At 31.0% G+C, this 18,034-nt stretch overlaps 4 protein-coding genes across 4 annotated transcripts; 2 read left to right on the forward strand and 2 right to left on the reverse strand.

Annotated features, from left to right (window-relative positions):
* Positions 1-302: 302 nt before the first annotated feature.
* Positions 303-3,283, reverse strand: LOC111296990 (GDP-mannose 3,5-epimerase 2). The gene is made up of 7 exons (XM_022891507.2): positions 3,193-3,283; positions 1,914-2,324; positions 1,722-1,815; positions 1,492-1,621; positions 1,276-1,408; positions 908-1,115; positions 303-688 (listed from the first exon to the last, which is right to left on the reverse strand). Exons 2-7 carry the CDS (start codon positions 2,321-2,323, stop codon positions 533-535), a joined length of 1,131 nt encoding a protein of 376 aa, XP_022747242.1. The 5' UTR covers position 2,324; positions 3,193-3,283; the 3' UTR covers positions 303-532.
* Positions 3,284-7,437: 4,154 nt separating this feature from the next.
* LOC111296783 (V-type proton ATPase subunit F) lies at positions 7,438-10,312 on the forward strand. Its single transcript, XM_022891234.1, has 5 exons — positions 7,438-7,524; positions 7,722-7,786; positions 7,873-7,954; positions 9,072-9,154; positions 9,860-10,312. The coding sequence occupies exons 2-5, from the start codon at positions 7,724-7,726 to the stop codon at positions 10,022-10,024; spliced, it is 393 nt and encodes a 130-aa protein (XP_022746969.1). The 5' UTR covers positions 7,438-7,524; positions 7,722-7,723; the 3' UTR covers positions 10,025-10,312.
* Positions 10,313-11,333: 1,021 nt separating this feature from the next.
* MEF20 (mitochondrial editing factor 20) lies at positions 11,334-13,087 on the reverse strand. Its single transcript, XM_022891233.2, has one exon. It carries the CDS (start codon positions 12,949-12,951, stop codon positions 11,467-11,469), a length of 1,485 nt encoding a protein of 494 aa, XP_022746968.2. The 5' UTR covers positions 12,952-13,087; the 3' UTR covers positions 11,334-11,466.
* A 798-nt stretch (positions 13,088-13,885) lies between these two features.
* On the forward strand, positions 13,886-17,497 carry LOC111297949 (sec-independent protein translocase protein TATA, chloroplastic-like). Its single transcript, XM_022892563.2, has 2 exons — positions 13,886-14,362; positions 17,220-17,497. The coding sequence occupies exons 1-2, from the start codon at positions 14,030-14,032 to the stop codon at positions 17,352-17,354; spliced, it is 468 nt and encodes a 155-aa protein (XP_022748298.2). The 5' UTR covers positions 13,886-14,029; the 3' UTR covers positions 17,355-17,497.
* Positions 17,498-18,034: the final 537 nt, after the last annotated feature.

Consider the following 18,034-nt stretch of genomic DNA (forward strand, 5'->3'; position numbering starts at 1 on the left):
ATTATGCCCCTCATGTTTTGGTCTCCTTGAAAATGTGGAGGATGATGATCAGTATTAACTTATTCTAGCAATTGTAATCCATGGTAAGAAACATACAAGGGACCACCGGTTAAGCCAAGGTGGGCTATAATGCACCAGTGTTCAGTTCAACCACGTTTGTTCCCCTTGATTTGCATAGCGCAACTTCACTGCTATAAGATGAACCACTGAATTCATATAAACCATGAAAAATAGCTGAAGGAACAATGGTTTTCTACCATATGACAATTAACACAAAAATGGCTGCAAGAACAAAGTCAGCATGAATCAATGCTCAAGCCAAGAAACGAATTTCATTATTTAAAGGCTATTAAGCCTAGCATATCATCTTACAACAGCATGCCACCCCTTGATGATGACCATAACACACAAACTAAATACCAAAAATAAATAGCCAACCTGATATTGGTTGATGCATTCCTTTTCAATGCCATTAGCATAGCTATACCATAATAAAACTTGGCTTTAAAGAAACTACACAAGCTTTACTACTTCATTCTTTGCCATCAGCAGCACGAAGTGAGCCCAGCTGAACCGGTGCTTGAGTTCCAACCACCTTTGATGAACCATAAATAGACAGGTCAATGCCTTGAGCCTTCTCTTTCTCAATTTGCTCCTTGATCCAGAAGTATGTAATTCTCAGCCCATCCTAAAAAACAGTAAATTCAGATACTCCAAAAGCGAAAGAAGCACTTGATAAAAACTAGGCAATGACCGGTGAAAGGGATAACTTGGGACTCTTCTACTTTTCTGTACATAGTCCATTTATTATCTTTACTGGCGAAGCAACCACAACATTTGCGAAAATTGGAGGTCATGAAGAATCTTTAAACTAAGGAAATCATGTGTGATAACATAATTCAGTTACCTTCAACCTCATTGTAGGAGCCCAACCAAGTTTTTCTTTGATCAATGTATTGTCTGAATTACGACCACGGACACCCTCTGGACCAGGTATATGATGGATTGGAAGCTTTTTATCCTCAAAGCTAAGAACAATCTCTGCCATCTCATTCATGCTAACCATCTCATCACTTCCAATGTTCACAGGCTCACGGAAATCTGACTTCGTCAATCTGAAGGTATTAATTAAAAAAAGGTTGATCAATAAGAAAAAAGTATTTTTCACATTCAAAAAATAGAATAGTAATTTCAAACTGAACTCAACCAGCTAGTTAATGGCAAAAACACATATGAGTTTTGGCTGGAGGAGCTTTGAAAAATACCAAACTTTACCTAAGTACACCTTCTACACATTCATCAATGAAGGTGAAAGATCGGGTCTGAAGACCATCTCCCCACATCTCAAATTTGTCGGTGGAAGTAATAGCCTTTCTGCAAAAGGCAGCTGGAGCCTTCTCCCTTCCACCTGTAAGATGGATGCATGGAAGCGAGAAAATTAGTATGTTCCAAAAGCCACAAAATACATAAGCACTCATCAAAACAGTTTACCTTTCCATGTTCCAAAGGGGCCATAAATGTTGTGGAACCTTCCAATGCGACACTCAATTCCAAAGTCTTTAGTGTAGTGCTTGCACAATTCCTCTGTTGCAAGCTTCTCCAAGCCATAAGCATCTTGAGGCTAAAACCCAGGTTAAAAATATGAAAATCAGTAATTATATCACATTCACTCATCAAGCATTAGAGTATTTAATAGTAGATAATGACTGAGAGTAACAAACCTCAGCAGGCCAGGCATCAGATTCTTTCAAACTCACATTAGTGTCCAACTGCTTAAATTCAGGGTAGATACAAGCACTGGATGCATAGAAAAACCTAAACAAACCAAGATATCAAGTTTTAAAGCAACTGTAAACATAAAGTGGAACTGCAACAAATAAAAGGCAAACATATAATACACCAATTGAACAAACCTCTTAACTCCATTGATCCTAGCAGCCTCAAGCATGTTGAAACTGATCATTGTGTTGTTGTACATAATGACAGAGTGGTTGGACTGAATGAAACCCATCCCACCCATATCGGCAGCAAGGTTGAAAACATGATCCACTCCCTTGGTAACCTTCAAGCAGTTGTCCATGACTCGAAGATCAACGAGATGGAATTCATGACAAAACATATCTTCTGTCATGTGCTCATTCTTCTTCCAGTCAGAAGCAATTATGTAATGGCCTTCACTCTTCAGACGTCTGGCAATGTGAGATGCAATGAAACCACCAGCACCAGTGATGGAAATTCGGAGTTTCTCAGACGGCCAATAAGGCTCCCTCTCCAAGGCATCATAGGTGTAAGCGCCATAGTTGGTTCCATCAGCACTTCCCATTCTGCATATGCTCAATTATGAACATCCATTAGTTACAATTTATGCTTGAATTCTGAGCAAAAGCAGGATGCAAATGAAAAACCAATTTACTGCTACATACTGGCCATTTGAGTAGGACAAAACAAAATCCAAAAGAAAATAACAATTAGAATACTACAACAATTCTACAATCTTAAAAGTGTAAAAAATCTCCACTTTTAGGAGAAAATCAAGAAAAAAATAAGTATGTAAACAAAATCATAAGAAGGTAATAGCCAAAAAAGGGAAAAAATTATAGTTTAAGAACATAAAAATTGAAGCTTTCACATTTCTATGCATTCCTTTAGCTAGTAAAGACAAATTGGATGAAGAATTTTACGATATCGGCCATGTAATTTTTTAAAAAAATGAAAACAAAAGTCCTAGTTCAGAATAAACATGCAGAAAACAAATCACTGCAATTCTACAAAGTTTTTTTTAAAAAAAGAACATCTTGACGAGCAAATCTTTCCTTTCTTTTGGGAAATGACAAGCAGATCTTAAAGCAACAAAAGCTACTACTAAAATCACTTAATTTACTCAAAAATTCCAAATTTTACATAGAATGGGAAAAAACAAACACAAATATTGAAACCCAAAATTTTGTTCAATTAATAGCACCATAAAAAAAAAAATTCTTAGCCTAAAAGCATGGGAGCAGAGAATCCAGAAATGTGAGGCAGAGGATAAATAAACATGAAATTCAAAACAAACCCAGAAAAGGTTAAACCATAAATAATGAAAAGAAGCAATGAGAAACAAAAGGAAATAGAGGAAAAGCAACCTCAGAAACAGAGCACTGAAACAGGGTGTGGAAGAGAAACCAAGGCAAACCCAGTAAAGATACATACCTGAAAAGAGTTAAACGCCTGGAACTTTGAAGAGAAAAGATTATACAAGAAAGGAAAGGAAGCAAATTTGGGATTGGAAATGAACGGGTATGGATTGTGAAGCCTGTAACTCTCTCCTATATATACAGAAAGACACCAGGGTGGGGGAAGAGTACTCGAGGAAAGCCATAAAGCTACTAATTCTTTTTATTATTTATTATCAGTCTATAATTTTTATTTTATTTTTCAAAAGCATTCTCTAAGATTTGGAGAGAGAAATTTAATGTAAGAGAGCATCCTTGTTATTGTATCAAACAAGGCACCTCAATTTTTTTTAGTAATTTTTTTAATTGAGAAATTGAAATTTAACAACCAAAAAAATGTTTCAATAATATTAAAGTCACATAATTTAAAATTTAAAATTTAAAAATATATATATTTAATAAAAATAAAAAATATATTTCATATTTAATACATATTAATAAAGTATTACTTACTAAATATATTAAACTTTCTAATATTATATTTTAAAATTTATATTTGATGTATTATTAGTATATAAAATTTATATACTATTAATAAATTAAATAATAACAATTCATTAACAAACAAAGATCAACCTTTAAAATAACATAAATTAAAATAATTAATCATTAATATGGTGTTATTACGTCATTTATATTATTAATAAATTATTATCATCTGATTTACTAAGTGTGTATAAAATTTATATATCGATAATGTATCAAATATAAATTTAATATTTTATTAACTCTTTTTAATTTTATGTCAATAAGATGGAAAAATTAAAGTTACTTTCTTTTTCCATCGAGAATTCTTTTACAAATATTTGGATTATTTCTTTTTTGGTAAGTGTCAATTTTTTGGCATTAATATATTTCCTTATCATCTTATTATTATTTTTTTTAAAGGAAGTTTTATGATATTTTCCAACCTTTTTAATATTAAGACCACTAATAAAAAAAACAATTCTTAAAAAAAATTTTTTTTTTATTTTGGACCTATTCTTGTTTTTATTCTTTCCTCATATTGTGAAATTTGGACTCATTGATCCATAGGAAATTGTGGGCAAGGGATGGTTGCAGCTCGGTTGCCCTTGCACATTAGGAAAATTCCTAGAAATTAGCTTGGAAATGAAGACTTTGTTTTGTTTGGATCCAAGGAAATTACTAGGAAAATGCTTTTGATTTGTGAGTTTTGTTTTTTTTTTTTTTTTTTTTGCCATAAATGCATACCAAAGTTTCAAAGATAAAAGTGTCTAAGTAGCAATAGATTAAATACCATGTATACTTAGGGGTGTTTATAATTCGATTTTAATTGAATTAATCGATTGAAAACATTTAATTTAATTAATCGATCAGTTATCAAATTAATTTCGATCGATCAATGTAAATATTTTAGAAGAATTTTGGTTTTCGGTTAATTTGGTTTGAAAACCAAATTAACTGAAATTTTAACTGAAATATCATATAATCTAAGTATAAAACGAAAAATATATTAAATGGATCACTTAATTTCATAACTTGTTAGAATTTTAACATAATACTTTAGTATTTGAATATTTTATTGAATAATTTTATTTCATTTTTTTAAAATATGAGAAATTAAGAATTTAAAATATAATTTAACTTAAATACATTTACTATTTTGTTAAACAAAAAAATTAACTAAACCAACTGAATTAAATTCAGTTGGTTAATTTTCAAAATTCATAATTTTGGTTCGGTTAATGAAATAAAATAATATAATTCAGTTAATACAATTTTGGATAAGGATATAAATGAACAAAGTTTTCAATAAATTGTTCGTGAATATATTTGGTACCTTTTCGTTTATATTCATTTATTAAATTTAACAAATGATTTTAAACATTATTTATATATTTATTTTTTAAACGAACTAAATATGAACAGCTATCTGTTCATTCATTTATGTGTATGAATAAACTCGTTTACAGTTTATTTAAAATTTATTTGTTTATTGTTCGTTTATTATTTATTTATAATAATACTAATAACATTACATTTTTATTCTTTACCCTAATTCTATTTCAAGGTTCGTTTATATTTGTTTGAGTTTATTTATATTCATTTAGGATTTGTTTATTTAAATTTATTTGGTTATGATTTGTTTATTATTTATGAATGTGTTCATTTATATATGTTCATGAATATGTTCGTTTAATATTCATAAACGAGCTTATTTAACTTAATTAAATAAATATAAATTGAACATTAATAACCTATTATTTTAACGAACGAACGAACATAAATGAACAAATCAATTTTCTTAATGAGTATAAACCGCACACAAACACCTTTAAAAATAAATGAATAAATACAAACATATATTCGTTCATTCATGTTCGATTTATTTGTAGCCTTAATTTTAGATAATTTAGTTTAAAATTAATCAAACCGATTGAATTAATACTTCTATATATACTAAATAAATTTAAAAGATTACGAGTTTAAAAAAATTTAAATGTGCAATATCTTGATCGTAATTTAAATAAATAAAAGTTTATATATATTTGTACTATAATCAAGTATACTAGGAAAATGCTTTTGATTTGTAACTTTTGATTTTTTTTTTTTTTTTTGCCACAAATGCCAACCAAAGTTTCAAAGACAAAAGTGTCCTAGCACAAATAGCATGTATGTTAGATAAATTTAAAAAATTACTGGTTTTAAAAAACATTTTAAGAACGTAATATCTTTTAAACTTAATTTAAATAAAAGTTAAATTTAAAATAAAAATCACAAAATTACATATATTTGTACTATAATCAAGTACTTTTTTATGGACACACATGCCCAAAAATATCGATGAAAGAGTGCCTACAATTTGGAGATATTGGTAAAAAATGAAACTAACTTTTCAATCATAGGAAAGGCCCTCTCTTGTAGTGGAAATGCAAAAAATAGTTGGATGTTAGTTTGATATAATAAAAATGAAAAATTAGATCTAAATAACCTTTTTTTTTCTATCATGCAATTGAAGGAACTTCCATTCTTTTAATCCTCACAAGTGGGGAAGTCATACTCTAAACATATGCAATTCCATCTTCAAAGTGCAATCAAATAAGATGAGAATTATAAAATTAATATTCTTAAAATACATTAGCAACAATAAAACTTCATATGATTGTGTTTTTCCTTTCTTTTTATATGTCATTCATATATACGAAGATTGTGCATGAATTTTTTTTTTTTTTTTATATTTGAGATCGTTGAAAATTAAATTTTAATTATTAAATTAAAATTTTAATATTTTATCAACAGATCACATAATTATTGGTATTATGCATGAATTGTTGTCTAAAACTAAAATTAGATAATTAGATTTGGACTTTATTTTGTTTTAAATAATTTGGAAAATAATTTCTAATAATGTGACCAAATAATTGAACCAATAAACATTATAAATAATTATATAATTATTCAAGATGATTTCCATATGAGAATATTTCTCCATCTCTATGATTTGCCCATCCACCACACATTGCATATCCTCTATATTCTTTCTCTCTTACTTTTTTTTTTTTTTTTTCATGAATACCTTCTCCATTTTCACATGATTCTGACTAAAAATGTGGATTTTAGCTTAACTTTTATCACTATATTGTATAAAATTTTCAAACATATATAAAATTTTCAAACATAATAATTGAGGTAATACCCTACACCTACATGCCTACATTTGACCTTGTGCAAATTCAATTATTCTTACCTAAAGGAAAATATTGTAAGAAAAATATTATCTTATTCTTTTCACTCACCACTTGCTCTATAGTAAAATAAACTCACTTATTATTAAAAAATGATTACATGCCAGAAATTAAATAAAATTAATATTTTTTGATATTAAATATTTTTTTTTCATTTTTTTAACTATGTAAAGGAAAAAATAATGAGTAAATAAATAGAAAATTAATATTATTATTAAAAACTTGAAAACAAATTTAAGTAACAAAAATAATTTAGAGACTACATATTTTATAATAAAATCAAGGTTATAAAAAAATAATTTCTTATAAATTTATTAAATCAACCTAAATAAATATACTTGAATCATCCCTAAAAATTTTTTATCGCTAAAAAAAATTAAATCTAACAAAAATTTGCGGTTTAAACTATCACATTAAGCCCAACAAAGTTTAGGCTTAGGCCAATAATTTAAGGCCCAACAAATTTCAAGTTAGGTTTTAAGCCCAATAAACCCAAGAAAAAATTGGCTCAGCTCAAGTATAAATATGGAAAATAAAAGAAAAAATGAAAATAATATCAAATTCTCTCCGTCTTTCGTGAGGATTCGAAGCTCTGAAAAAAGGTTCGATCTGTATTTTTTTTAAAATTTTCTTTAATAATCGTTTATCTTATCAAATTTATTTAGAATAATTTCGTTTGGATGCTGAAAAAATCGAGCAGTAGGAAATGAAAAAACAAAAAGAAATAAATAAAGCCAAATTTTATGGGTTTTTTTTTTATTTTTAAAATTCTGGAGCTCTAAAGATTTTTTTTTTCAAGAAATGGCGGGAAGAGCTCAAATTCCAACAAGCAACTCAGCTCTAATTGCTATGATTGCTGATGAGGTGAACGAAAATTCTTTTTTTTTTTTTTTTAATTTTTAGCATAATTTTGATATTTTATTTTAATATTTTTGTTTCATATGGTGTAGGATACTGTAACTGGATTTTTGATGGCTGGAGTTGGAAATGTGGATTTAAGGAGAAAAACCAACTATTTGATCGTCGATTCCAGTATGGTTTTTTTTTTCTTTTTTTTTTAATTAATTTACTAGCTTTTTTCTTGTTATTAGTTTTTTTATTTATAGTTTTTTTATTGAATTTTCTTAAGTTTTTTTCTGATTCCTTGCTATGCTTATTGTTACTCTATTAGCTGACCAAAGCTAAGTAGGCTTTAGTTGATAGTACTTCACTGTTGAACATATGCAATTAGATCATGAATCATAAGATGAGACATCCTATGGAATTGAGTTAACAACGCAGCTGCCATGTTTTCTGGTCTGAAGTTTACATTCTGTTAGGCGTAATTCACTCAACCTACTCTTTTTTTGCAACTTGCAAAGAGATGGTTCTGAGCTTTATATGCATTCTAGATATAATGGAACTCCCATAAGGTTGCTCTTTAGATGAGGATGAGTGCCAAATATTACTTGTGGCACCAAGCTGTTATCAGCTGCCATGTGTTCTGGTCTAAAGTTTACATTTTGATAGGTAATTCGCTCATGCTGCTCTTTTTCGCAACTTGCAAAGGGATGGTTCTGAGCTTTATATGCATTCTTGATATAATAGAACACCCTTAAGGTTGCTCTTGAGATGAGGATGCGTGCCAAGTATTACTTGTGGCACCAAGCTGTTAGTAGCTGCCATGTTTTCTGGCCAGAAGTTTACAATCTAATAGGTGTAATTCACTTGTGCTGCTCTTTTTCGCAACTTTCAAAGGGATGGTTCCGAGCTTTATATGCATTCTTGATATAATGGAACTCCCATAAGGTTGCTCTTGAGATGAGGATGAGTGCCAAATATTACTTGTGGCCACATGTTTGGATTATCAGCTTTTCAGATTGTGATTTAGGCTCACGTCAGCGATTCCTTTTCCTGGAATTGCATTGTCGAACCAGAGGATGCTTAGAGGCTTGTTTAAACTTTAAAGTGTTTTGAAAAGTATGGTTTCCAAAGGAAGAATGTTAGATGGTGGATGGTAACGTGGTACTTCATTAGGCAATGAAATTAATGTTTTTCAGACTGTTGTTCAATATAACTTGCTTGTGTCATATTTATGTTTGACTTTCAATGTATGCCTTCTGCCTGCCTTGATTCTTTTAGCTAATAATAGTTTGATGTTTCTGCTCAGAAACAACAGTGAAAGCAATTGAAGATGCATTCAAAGAGTTCACCACAAAGGATGATATTGCAATTATTTTGATCAGTCAATATGTAAGTTATTGCACATACATTTTTGTGTCTAATGGTATCAACGTGATTTATCTCTTTCGATGACCATGATGGTGGGATACATAATATATAAATCAATTGTCACTAATTCTTTAAGGCTGTGTTTGGAAACTTGGATCTAAAAGAAGGGATTGGGATTTCAAATTTAGTGTAACTTGTGTGATGAAGCATATGTAAATGTAACTTTCATGATTATTTTTCAAGTTTATGGATTTGTTGGATGGCTATTTAGTGGTGAATTTGAACTTCATTTTTTTATACCTTTCAAATATATAACCATATTGAATCTTTAACTTATTTGTTCTTAGTGTGTAATTTCATTCGTTCAATTTATATAACAAATCAAATCCAAATCCATTCTTTCAATTTCATCTTTCCAAGCATAGCAAGACTTGTTGCAAAAGGAATCAAAGCAGTTTAAAATACCTCTTGCATGATCCCTTTATCCTAATTTTCATGTCATGCTTCTTAGAACCGTTAACAGGTCTGGACACTGTGGTAAGTCAGGCAATTCAAGTTACCTGCTTAGCTGTAGTCAAATGGTAATTGGGAAAGGAAGTTTGACAGTAGCCTGTTAAGCATAGAGTTGTTTTATCTACCAGAAGCGAACCATGTATTGCAATTCTTGGGTTTACTTCAAAGCTGTTATCAGTTTAGAAATCTAACTCTTCTTCCAACTCTTATCAGGTTGCAAACATGATAAGGTTTTTAGTTGATAGCTACAATAAGCCAGTTCCAGCAATTTTGGAAATCCCTTCCAAAGATCATCCTTATGATCCTGCTCATGATTCTGTTCTCTCACGTGTGAAGTATCTTTTTGCTGCTGAATCGGTTGCATCTGGAAGGTATTAACTATGTCCGACCGGTCTGCTTATCAAATAACCAATTATGGTATAGGACCAAGCTGATGTAGCTGCAAATTCTGTGCTATATCATACACCAACACATGGTATATCATCAATGTACTTCCATGTGATTGATTTTTTATGCTTGTTGCAGTTCCAATAACCTCTCCATTTTAGTGTTTCCTTATCTCTTATGTATGTTGTATTTATTGAGTTCCAAAATCTCAGATGAGAGTTTCAACTCTTTCAAGAACAATATAAATAAATTTCTCAGCAGAAACTGATTATTTCATCATATTCCAGTTCAAGTCTGCTCTTGGTTCTAGTTGTAGCCCATGTTATAGTTGATGTAAAAGAGATTGTTATGACTTAATTGGTTGAATTTTACTTGATTTCTTATCATGATTATTTCATTCAAGAGTAATACGGTATTGTCTTAAATTTTCAGTCGATAAAAGATGTTTTGACACTCACAACAACGAGTGTATTTAATTTTTGCCTCTGTTCGAATCATTTCGGGTTTAAAAATTTTTAGATTTACATGACAATTTATATGATAAAATGTAGATATGTACATTCGAAACTGGAAACTACTTTAAAATGTATAGTTTAGAGAATGATTGAGATTAATTTTGAATAATAATGTAATAACTTGCCACCCAAGAAAGTTTAAAATAAAATCATCCCTTGTAAAAAGATAAAGGCTCATCCTTTCAAAATTATGATTTAAATTCAAACACCTTTAAAATGTCACACCGGCACCTTTTTTCTCTATCCTCGGGTTATGTGTTCTTTTGTTAAAAAAAAAAAAAATTTACTAAGCAAACCTTGTTGCTAGGTAAACATAGTTGCGATTGGGATCATAAGGTTCTGTCCTACCAAAGGATAGAAAGACTTACGTTTGAACGTGCTTGTCTCCTTATATTGGATAACATGTTAAATAGGACCCATGGGAGAATCCATTTCTTTAGGCCACTAGCTCTTGCACCAATCCCTCCCTCTTCACAGGGTGATGCTACAGTTTCTCTCGTGATATACCTTTTGAATGGTAAAATATTAACTGGCAACTGTGGCAATGTAAAAATATTGTTAATGGGAATTATAGAATGCAAATCACCAATAATCCTGATATTTGTTACGAGGGAGAGGCATAAAAAGAAAGAGAAAGATTATGTTAATTGTTAAATCCTTTATTATCGTTTGACTAGCATTCTGCAAAAATCTTGGCAATCTATTAAGTCTATTTCAGACGCTATTCTGCTGATGAAGGGGCAATATTTCCATCTTCCTTGCCGGTGTTTCATTCTATCGCCTCTTAGGATTTCATGTTATTCTATTTCGGTGGCTTTCTATCTGCACAAAAATCAGCTGGAGAATCATGGTTGAAAATGCATAAATACTGAATCCATTCATTGGTTAGTCTCTCCAGTCTCTACTGTAATTTCATCTTCATTCTTTCATTGCCTCATTTTTATCAGAAACAACTATTTTGCTACTTCCCACATCAACTATTTTGCTGATGGTTTGTATGGAACTACCTCCAGGTTTGGTTTCTACTCTCTTTAACTTCATTTTCTTTCTTACCATCTCCACTTGCTGCCACTTTCCAGCTGAAGCATAAATGTTTGATAAAGCTACATAATCCTCGCTAGTAACAGGCATATGTACAGAACTCTGTGGTGGCTCAAGCCGAAACAGAATCTTCCCCACCTTCTCAGCCATTGCAACATCTCCATGAACATTGCATGCACTCAATAAACTCCTCCACAGTATGGCATCAGGTTTTGTTGGCATCTCTATAATGAAATCATAGGCTGCTTTAAGATGTCCTGCCCTGCCTAAAAGATCAACGATGCAACCATAATGTTGTATCTGAGGCGCAAGACAAAACCTGTTACTCATATTGTGAAATAAATGAAGTCCCTCTTCAACAAGCCCTGCATGACAACAAGCTGAAAACAAGCTAGTAAAAGTCACTGGATTGGGTTTAATACCAGAATCCTCCATTGCATCCAACAGCTCCAATGCTTCTTTCCCTCTCCCATGAACAGCTAACCCAGTTCCCATGGCAGTCCATGTCAAAACGTTTTTCACACTCATTAGCCTAAAAATATATAAAGCACTATAAATGTTCCCACATTTTGCATACATGTCAAGAAGACCAGTTCCAATAAAAACATCATCTACAGGCCCAAAAATTGTCTTCTCTATGAAACCATGAACACAAGCCCCACTGTAAAGCTCTCCCAATTGAGAACAAGCTGAAAGGACACAAACCATGGTAGTATCAGTAGGATTCACCCCAGAAACGTCGTTTAACATATCTCTAAACAGCATCAAAGCTTCTCTACAACATTCCGTGGCTCTCCCCCTTTGTGAACAATAGCCTTTAATCATGGCGTTACATGTAACACTGTTTCTCTTAGCCATTTCATCAAACACTCCTCTTGCTGACAAAATATCCTTGTTATTTGCATAGAAATGAATCAATGTAGTCCTTACCAAAAGGTTTGACATAACACCAAATTTCAAAACTTTTACATGAATTTGCCTCCCTAACCATAACGTTGATAATGAATGTGACCTAGCACAAGCTCCAAGCACAAAAATAAAAGTGAAATCATCAAAAACTAAGTGCCCCTTTGAAACCCAGTTGGCAAAAGTATACATTGAGTCCTTGGGTTGGCTGCATCTTAATAAAGTGTTGAAAAGGAACAAACTTTGGGTCTCAGAGTGTTTGAATATCAAATGGGCATATTGGGTATTTAGTGGAGAGGGTGAAAAGCAGTAGCTTTCAATTAGTTTGGTAAAAAAGGAGGGTTCTTTGAGGGCATTGGTGATTAACTGGGCATGGATTTGTTTGATATGGTGTGAGGCTATTGGTTTTTTGAGGTTTAAGAGAGGCAGGCAGCTGAATCTTGGCAGTGAATGCATGTGTCCGTAGAAGTAAAATGTCGGGTGCAAATTCTTTTGGAGAGATTTGGAGGCATAAGACTATAGAGTATAAAAATCTCAGTCTCGAATCTTGATGATATAATGCAAAAAGGGTAACGTCGTTCTTTGGCATGATTAAAATGAGTACTAATAAATACTAGTATCGAATAGGGGCATAACGAATAGGTTCCGACAAATTATTTATAGATAAGTTTAGTTTTTATTTGTTTATATTTATTTATTAAGATTAATAAATGATTTTAAATAATATTTTTATATTTATTTATTAAATGAATTGAATATAAATAAAAGTTTATTCAATTCATTTAATTTTATAAATAAATTCGTTTAAAATTTATTTATCTATTGTTCATTTATAATAATACTAATAAAATTATATTTTTATTTTTTTATCTTAAACTTATTTTAAGGTTAATGTATATAATTTATGTTCTTTTATATTCATTTAATATTTATTTGTTTAAATTGATTTGATTATGATTTATTTATATTTATTTATATATATGTTCATAAATATGTTTGTTTAATATTTATAAACGAATTTGTTTAATTTAATTGAATACAAATATCTTATCATTTAAATGAAAAATCGAGTTCAAACAAATAGAATAATTTTTTTATTGAATATGAATCGAGCTTAAATTTTTTTAAAATAAAAAAATAAATCATAGATATATATTTATTCATTTATGTTCCATTTATTTTGATCATAATTTTTTTAAAATAAAAAGTTAGTAATTTAAAAATAAAAGAATAATAAATGTTTGGATTTAAAAAACACTTCAAAATGTTAGTTTCTTTATAAACTGAACACATTTTTTTATGAAAAAAAATTACTACTACTACTTATTAGCTACCACCAACCACACCAAACATGCATTTCCACATTAAAAGCAGAGTAAGTGAAAGCTCAGAAAACGATTCCAAGTACCCAAGCTTACCCTTTCTGTTGTCTTTTCGTTTTGGTTCTGTCCTGACCAAAACCTCGCATATAAAACTCACTTGAAAACAGATCGAAAACCCTTCAACTCAAAGATCTTGACAGACACAAAATACCATGGAGATTACTGCTATGACCATCTCTCTCTCGAGACCCCCGCCACCTTCACTTCCTGTTTCTTCTTCTCAGTCCAATTTTATCACCAGCAGTAATACCATTTCTTTGTTGAACAAAACCAAATCTCAAAACAAATCTGTTTTTGTTGTTGGTCAACCAAGAAGGAGAACAAGTGCTGAACCTGCTAAAAGGGGTCTTGTTTGCAATGCTTTGTTTGGTCTTGGTGTGCCTGAAGTTGTTGTTATTGTTGGAGTGGCTACTCTTTTATTTGGACCAAAGAAGTTGCCTGAAGTTGGGAGGAGTATTGGGAAAACTTTCAAGAGTTTTCAACAGGTTTGTTGATTTCCTTATCTGGGTTTTGCGTCATATGTCAAAAACTGAAGGGTAATGATCCAGAGATTTAGCCCTTTTGCTCAAAAATGTTTCTTTTGTTATTTGGATTGTTGTAAAATGGAGCCTTTGGCATTGTTGATGAGAAACCTAAGGAGAAAAATGAAAAGGAAAGAAATTTTTACTTTGCGCTGTTTAATTAGGTGATGAATTAAAATTTGAACAATTAGATGACTTTGTTATGCTGTTTTAATTTGGGTTCAAATTTGAAAAGAAAATTGAGCTAAGAGAGGATAAATTACTTGTAATTTTCTTTTGTAAATTGTTAAATTGGGTTTTCAAATCTCTGATTGTCTTTGATCCATTTCATTCTTAGTTATTTGGCATTTCTTGAATTGTTTCATTAAACTGAAAGCTAGTACATATCTTGATTACTTCAAAGTTCAAACCTCTAGACCAATAGTGTTGATGCTTGACACTAATTTTAGATTCTTGTTTGAAAATTTTATTAATTGTAATCACCTTGAACACATTGGGGAACTACTGACCTCGTATACCAAGTGTTTTCTAGAATATTTCTTATTATTTATTTTCCTAACATGTTTGATAGATGAATGCACTGGTATTACCTTTGAGTGGTTTGTTCATGTTTCACACCTTGTCTTTAGGGAATTTTATCCGATTAAGTAGCATGGTATAGTAGATATGAGCTAAATTGCGTTGCACTTGTTGTGGGAACTAAGATTGTGTGAGTTAGTTTTACCAGTTTTCATGGATGATTATTGGAGTAGTTTCTTATCGTTGAAACCTAAGATTCACTACAATCAATTTTGGGTGTTTGCTAGTTTTAGTACTTATCAGTTCCCAGTATTGTGTCACCTCCCTTCTTCCATAAGTGTTGCATGGAGTTGCTACCAAAAGTTCCTAGCATAGTGGGTTTGCACATTATCAGTGAATTCTTTATTTCAAACCTACAGGAAACATATAGCAAGATGAAATCAACAATAACACTAGAAAAGCAAACTTGTTTTACTAAACTAAACTACCATACCAATGAAACAAAAATAGAATAATGTTGCACCTCCATTTTTTGTGTTTTCAAAAACTGTAGGAAAACCAAGTGGAAAATAAAATCTCAATCTGAGTTTTATTATTTACGACCTAATAAAACTACATGCCACTAAGTTGACCATATATCAGCCTAAAACCCATTGCTTTTGTACAACCACTTTGGGTAACGTGTAAAGAGTTAAGAATCAAGTCAAATCTTGGGGCAGAGCAGGTTGAGATTGGAGCTATAGGATATCTGGAGCTGCTGTAATTTATTGTCAGAGTTATCTTGAACTCTGTTTTCTTAAGGGCTTTCGGATATAATGTAAAACCAATCATGGAGTACCAAAACAATTTCTAAACTTTTCAGAGACCAAAATGTAAAATTTGGATAATTTTAGCAGGGATACAAGAATCAGTATGACATGTTATTTATTTTGTTGGAAGCTTGCCAATGAATTAATATTGAAGCTAAATGTGGCATGGTAACAAAGGGGGTGCTTTCCACTTTAAGTTGCCTAAATGCTAACAATTAACATTTCCCTGGTCAGCGGACTGTTGAAATGAAAATCCTGGCTTAGTAGACAACTGAAATGATGATCCCTGCTAAGATATGGTCTTCTCTTGAGATGCCAGTTTTTTAAGTTCTAGAGAAAAGTATATGCAACAATCTTAATTCAAACAGACATTGTCTAGTTTTCCCAGAAGGATTATACTCACTGGTTCCTGTTAGTGAACTTTTTATTCTTATAATAAAACTATATTCTTTTGATAGAATTATTCGGGTGTCATTCTCAAACTTCATCATACCTGTCTTTTTTATATTCTAATTGTTAAAGAATATAAACATGAGTTTGTGCGAATTAATCTGAGAAGCATGTCTATTATAATTATCTTAATTTCAACTGCATCATACCTTTTATTTGCTTCCAAATTCCAATTGCTAAAGGATATCATTCTTTGTTTGGTCAAGTTAAGGTGATAGTAGAATCTCTTCGTATTGTGCCTGTTTTGCTCCGAAATTTTAGGTTAGTGGGCAAAATATGAAGAAATATGCAACTAGATGACTAGAAATTAGAATTTGGTATGGCGTGCTTTACATTCTTTCCAATTTAAGGTAGGTTCTTTTTCATTTGCTCAGTGAAAACTAAAAAGGAATGCCATTTCTTTGTCAAGTAAATGATGTGAGTTAGAGATGGTGATACTCAGGCGTCTCGATATCCTAAGAATCCTTTCCTTTTAAACTGAATTTCAAGGACATTCTTGAATGGCTTATGTTGAGCATTATGGTTCATGGAAAACGTTTGCTGAGTGTCATGGTGTCTCCTTGTTAGTGACTTGAGTTAATCTTTCATGTAGAGTTCATGAGGTGTAGCCCCTTTTAGATGGCACGTTTTTTGTTGTGTTCACAATTATTTTGCCGTATGGAAAGAACAGTTCGCACTTTAGGGCTTAAGCTTATATTTTTGGAACCACAAGAGGAAGGGAATGAGAGGGAATGGAGAGGGTAAAGTTCCCCTACTTGGATTTCTTAAAAATAAAGATTGAAAGACAAGGAGTTAAGAAGTCGAAGGCGAAGGAAGGGATGATTTATCCTTGATCTATAGATAACTTGTTAAACATGGCTATGAGACATTATTTCACTCGCCAATAAATTCAGTTTCGTATTAGTTTGTGCATATCTGCCTTTACGATTATCCACAGGTTTTCGCTGAAACATTTCCAAGTAAAATTTTTTTAATTATATCTAGCGCTGCTGACATTCTACATAGCTGATAAGATTAAACTTGATCGTCTACATATTTTGCAGGCTGCAAAGGAGTTCGAGTCTGAACTCAAAAGGGATTCTGAGGCTCTAACGGAGCAATCTGAGAAGAATCCTACCGCAGTTAGTGAAGAGAAGAAACCAGACGTCGAGGTCTCCAGCTCTAAAGAGAGTGTATGAATATGTAAAACCATCATCTAGTTCCTATAATTTCTCAGTTGCCTCTTGTATCAATGAGCCTAGAACAAATAATTTGAATGTTATGTTAGCATCATCAAATGGTAAGTCAATTAATCGATACATTGTTTCGAGTTTTTGTTTCATGCACGACGCTTGAGACATCGGTAGTAGGGTCGAGATCAAAGATTCGAGTTGTATTACCAATAGCAACGGATCGGATCGTGTTGTGTTTTTCTCGTTCCGACTCTGCAAAATTGATATCTGACTTCGACTTTCTAATATTAAAACATAATTTTTGTTTTATTCCCGACCCAACCCTCATATAAAATCATTATTGATTCGATTTGAAATTAATTTAATAATTTTAGTTTAATATAATATTTATAAAATATTATTTTTAAATTAAATTTCATTTTAATTATTCATAAATATAATATTTTAAATTAAAATATTAAATAATAATTTTATTATATAATATATATAAATATACATTAAATAAATAATAAAAATCATTTTTTATATCTTGAGTTGGATTAATGCCAATTAACTTAGAACTTGACTTTGATTTAATCTCTAATTTATTAAAAAAATTTCAACTTGATTAATAACTTGATTTTAAAAAAAAAAATCGATCTTAAAAGATCAAATCGGATCAAAATTCAACAATTGTGAATAAAGTT

This window comes from Durio zibethinus, chromosome 12 (genome assembly GCF_047325235.1).
Source record: "Durio zibethinus cultivar Kanyao isolate XHJ-2024 chromosome 12, ASM4732523v1, whole genome shotgun sequence".
In the NCBI taxonomy this organism is placed as follows: Eukaryota; Viridiplantae; Streptophyta; class Magnoliopsida; order Malvales; family Malvaceae; genus Durio; species Durio zibethinus.

Excerpts from the sequence above, each read along its gene's own strand:
- LOC111296990 (XM_022891507.2), bottom strand. The coding sequence starts at position 2,323 with ATGGGAAGTGCTGATGGAACCAACTATGGCGCTTACACCTATGATGCC. Across the intron at positions 1,816-1,913 it reads AGGATCAATGGAGTTAAGAG|GTTTTTCTATGCATCCAGTG; the intron begins GTTTGTTCAATT and ends TGGTTTGTTTAG. Across the intron at positions 1,622-1,721 it reads CTGATGCCTGGCCTGCTGAG|CCTCAAGATGCTTATGGCTT; the intron begins GTTTGTTACTCT and ends CCTGGGTTTTAG.
- LOC111296783 (XM_022891234.1), top strand. The coding sequence starts at position 7,724 with ATGGCGGGAAGAGCTCAAATTCCAACAAGCAACTCAGCTCTAATTGCT. Across the intron at positions 7,787-7,872 it reads TTGCTATGATTGCTGATGAG|GATACTGTAACTGGATTTTT; the intron begins GTGAACGAAAAT and ends CATATGGTGTAG. Across the intron at positions 9,155-9,859 it reads TTATTTTGATCAGTCAATAT|GTTGCAAACATGATAAGGTT; the intron begins GTAAGTTATTGC and ends AACTCTTATCAG.
- MEF20 (XM_022891233.2), bottom strand. The coding sequence starts at position 12,951 with ATGCATTCACTGCCAAGATTCAGCTGCCTGCCTCTCTTAAACCTCAAA.
- LOC111297949 (XM_022892563.2), top strand. The coding sequence starts at position 14,030 with ATGGAGATTACTGCTATGACCATCTCTCTCTCGAGACCCCCGCCACCT. Across the intron at positions 14,363-17,219 it reads CTTTCAAGAGTTTTCAACAG|GCTGCAAAGGAGTTCGAGTC; the intron begins GTTTGTTGATTT and ends CATATTTTGCAG.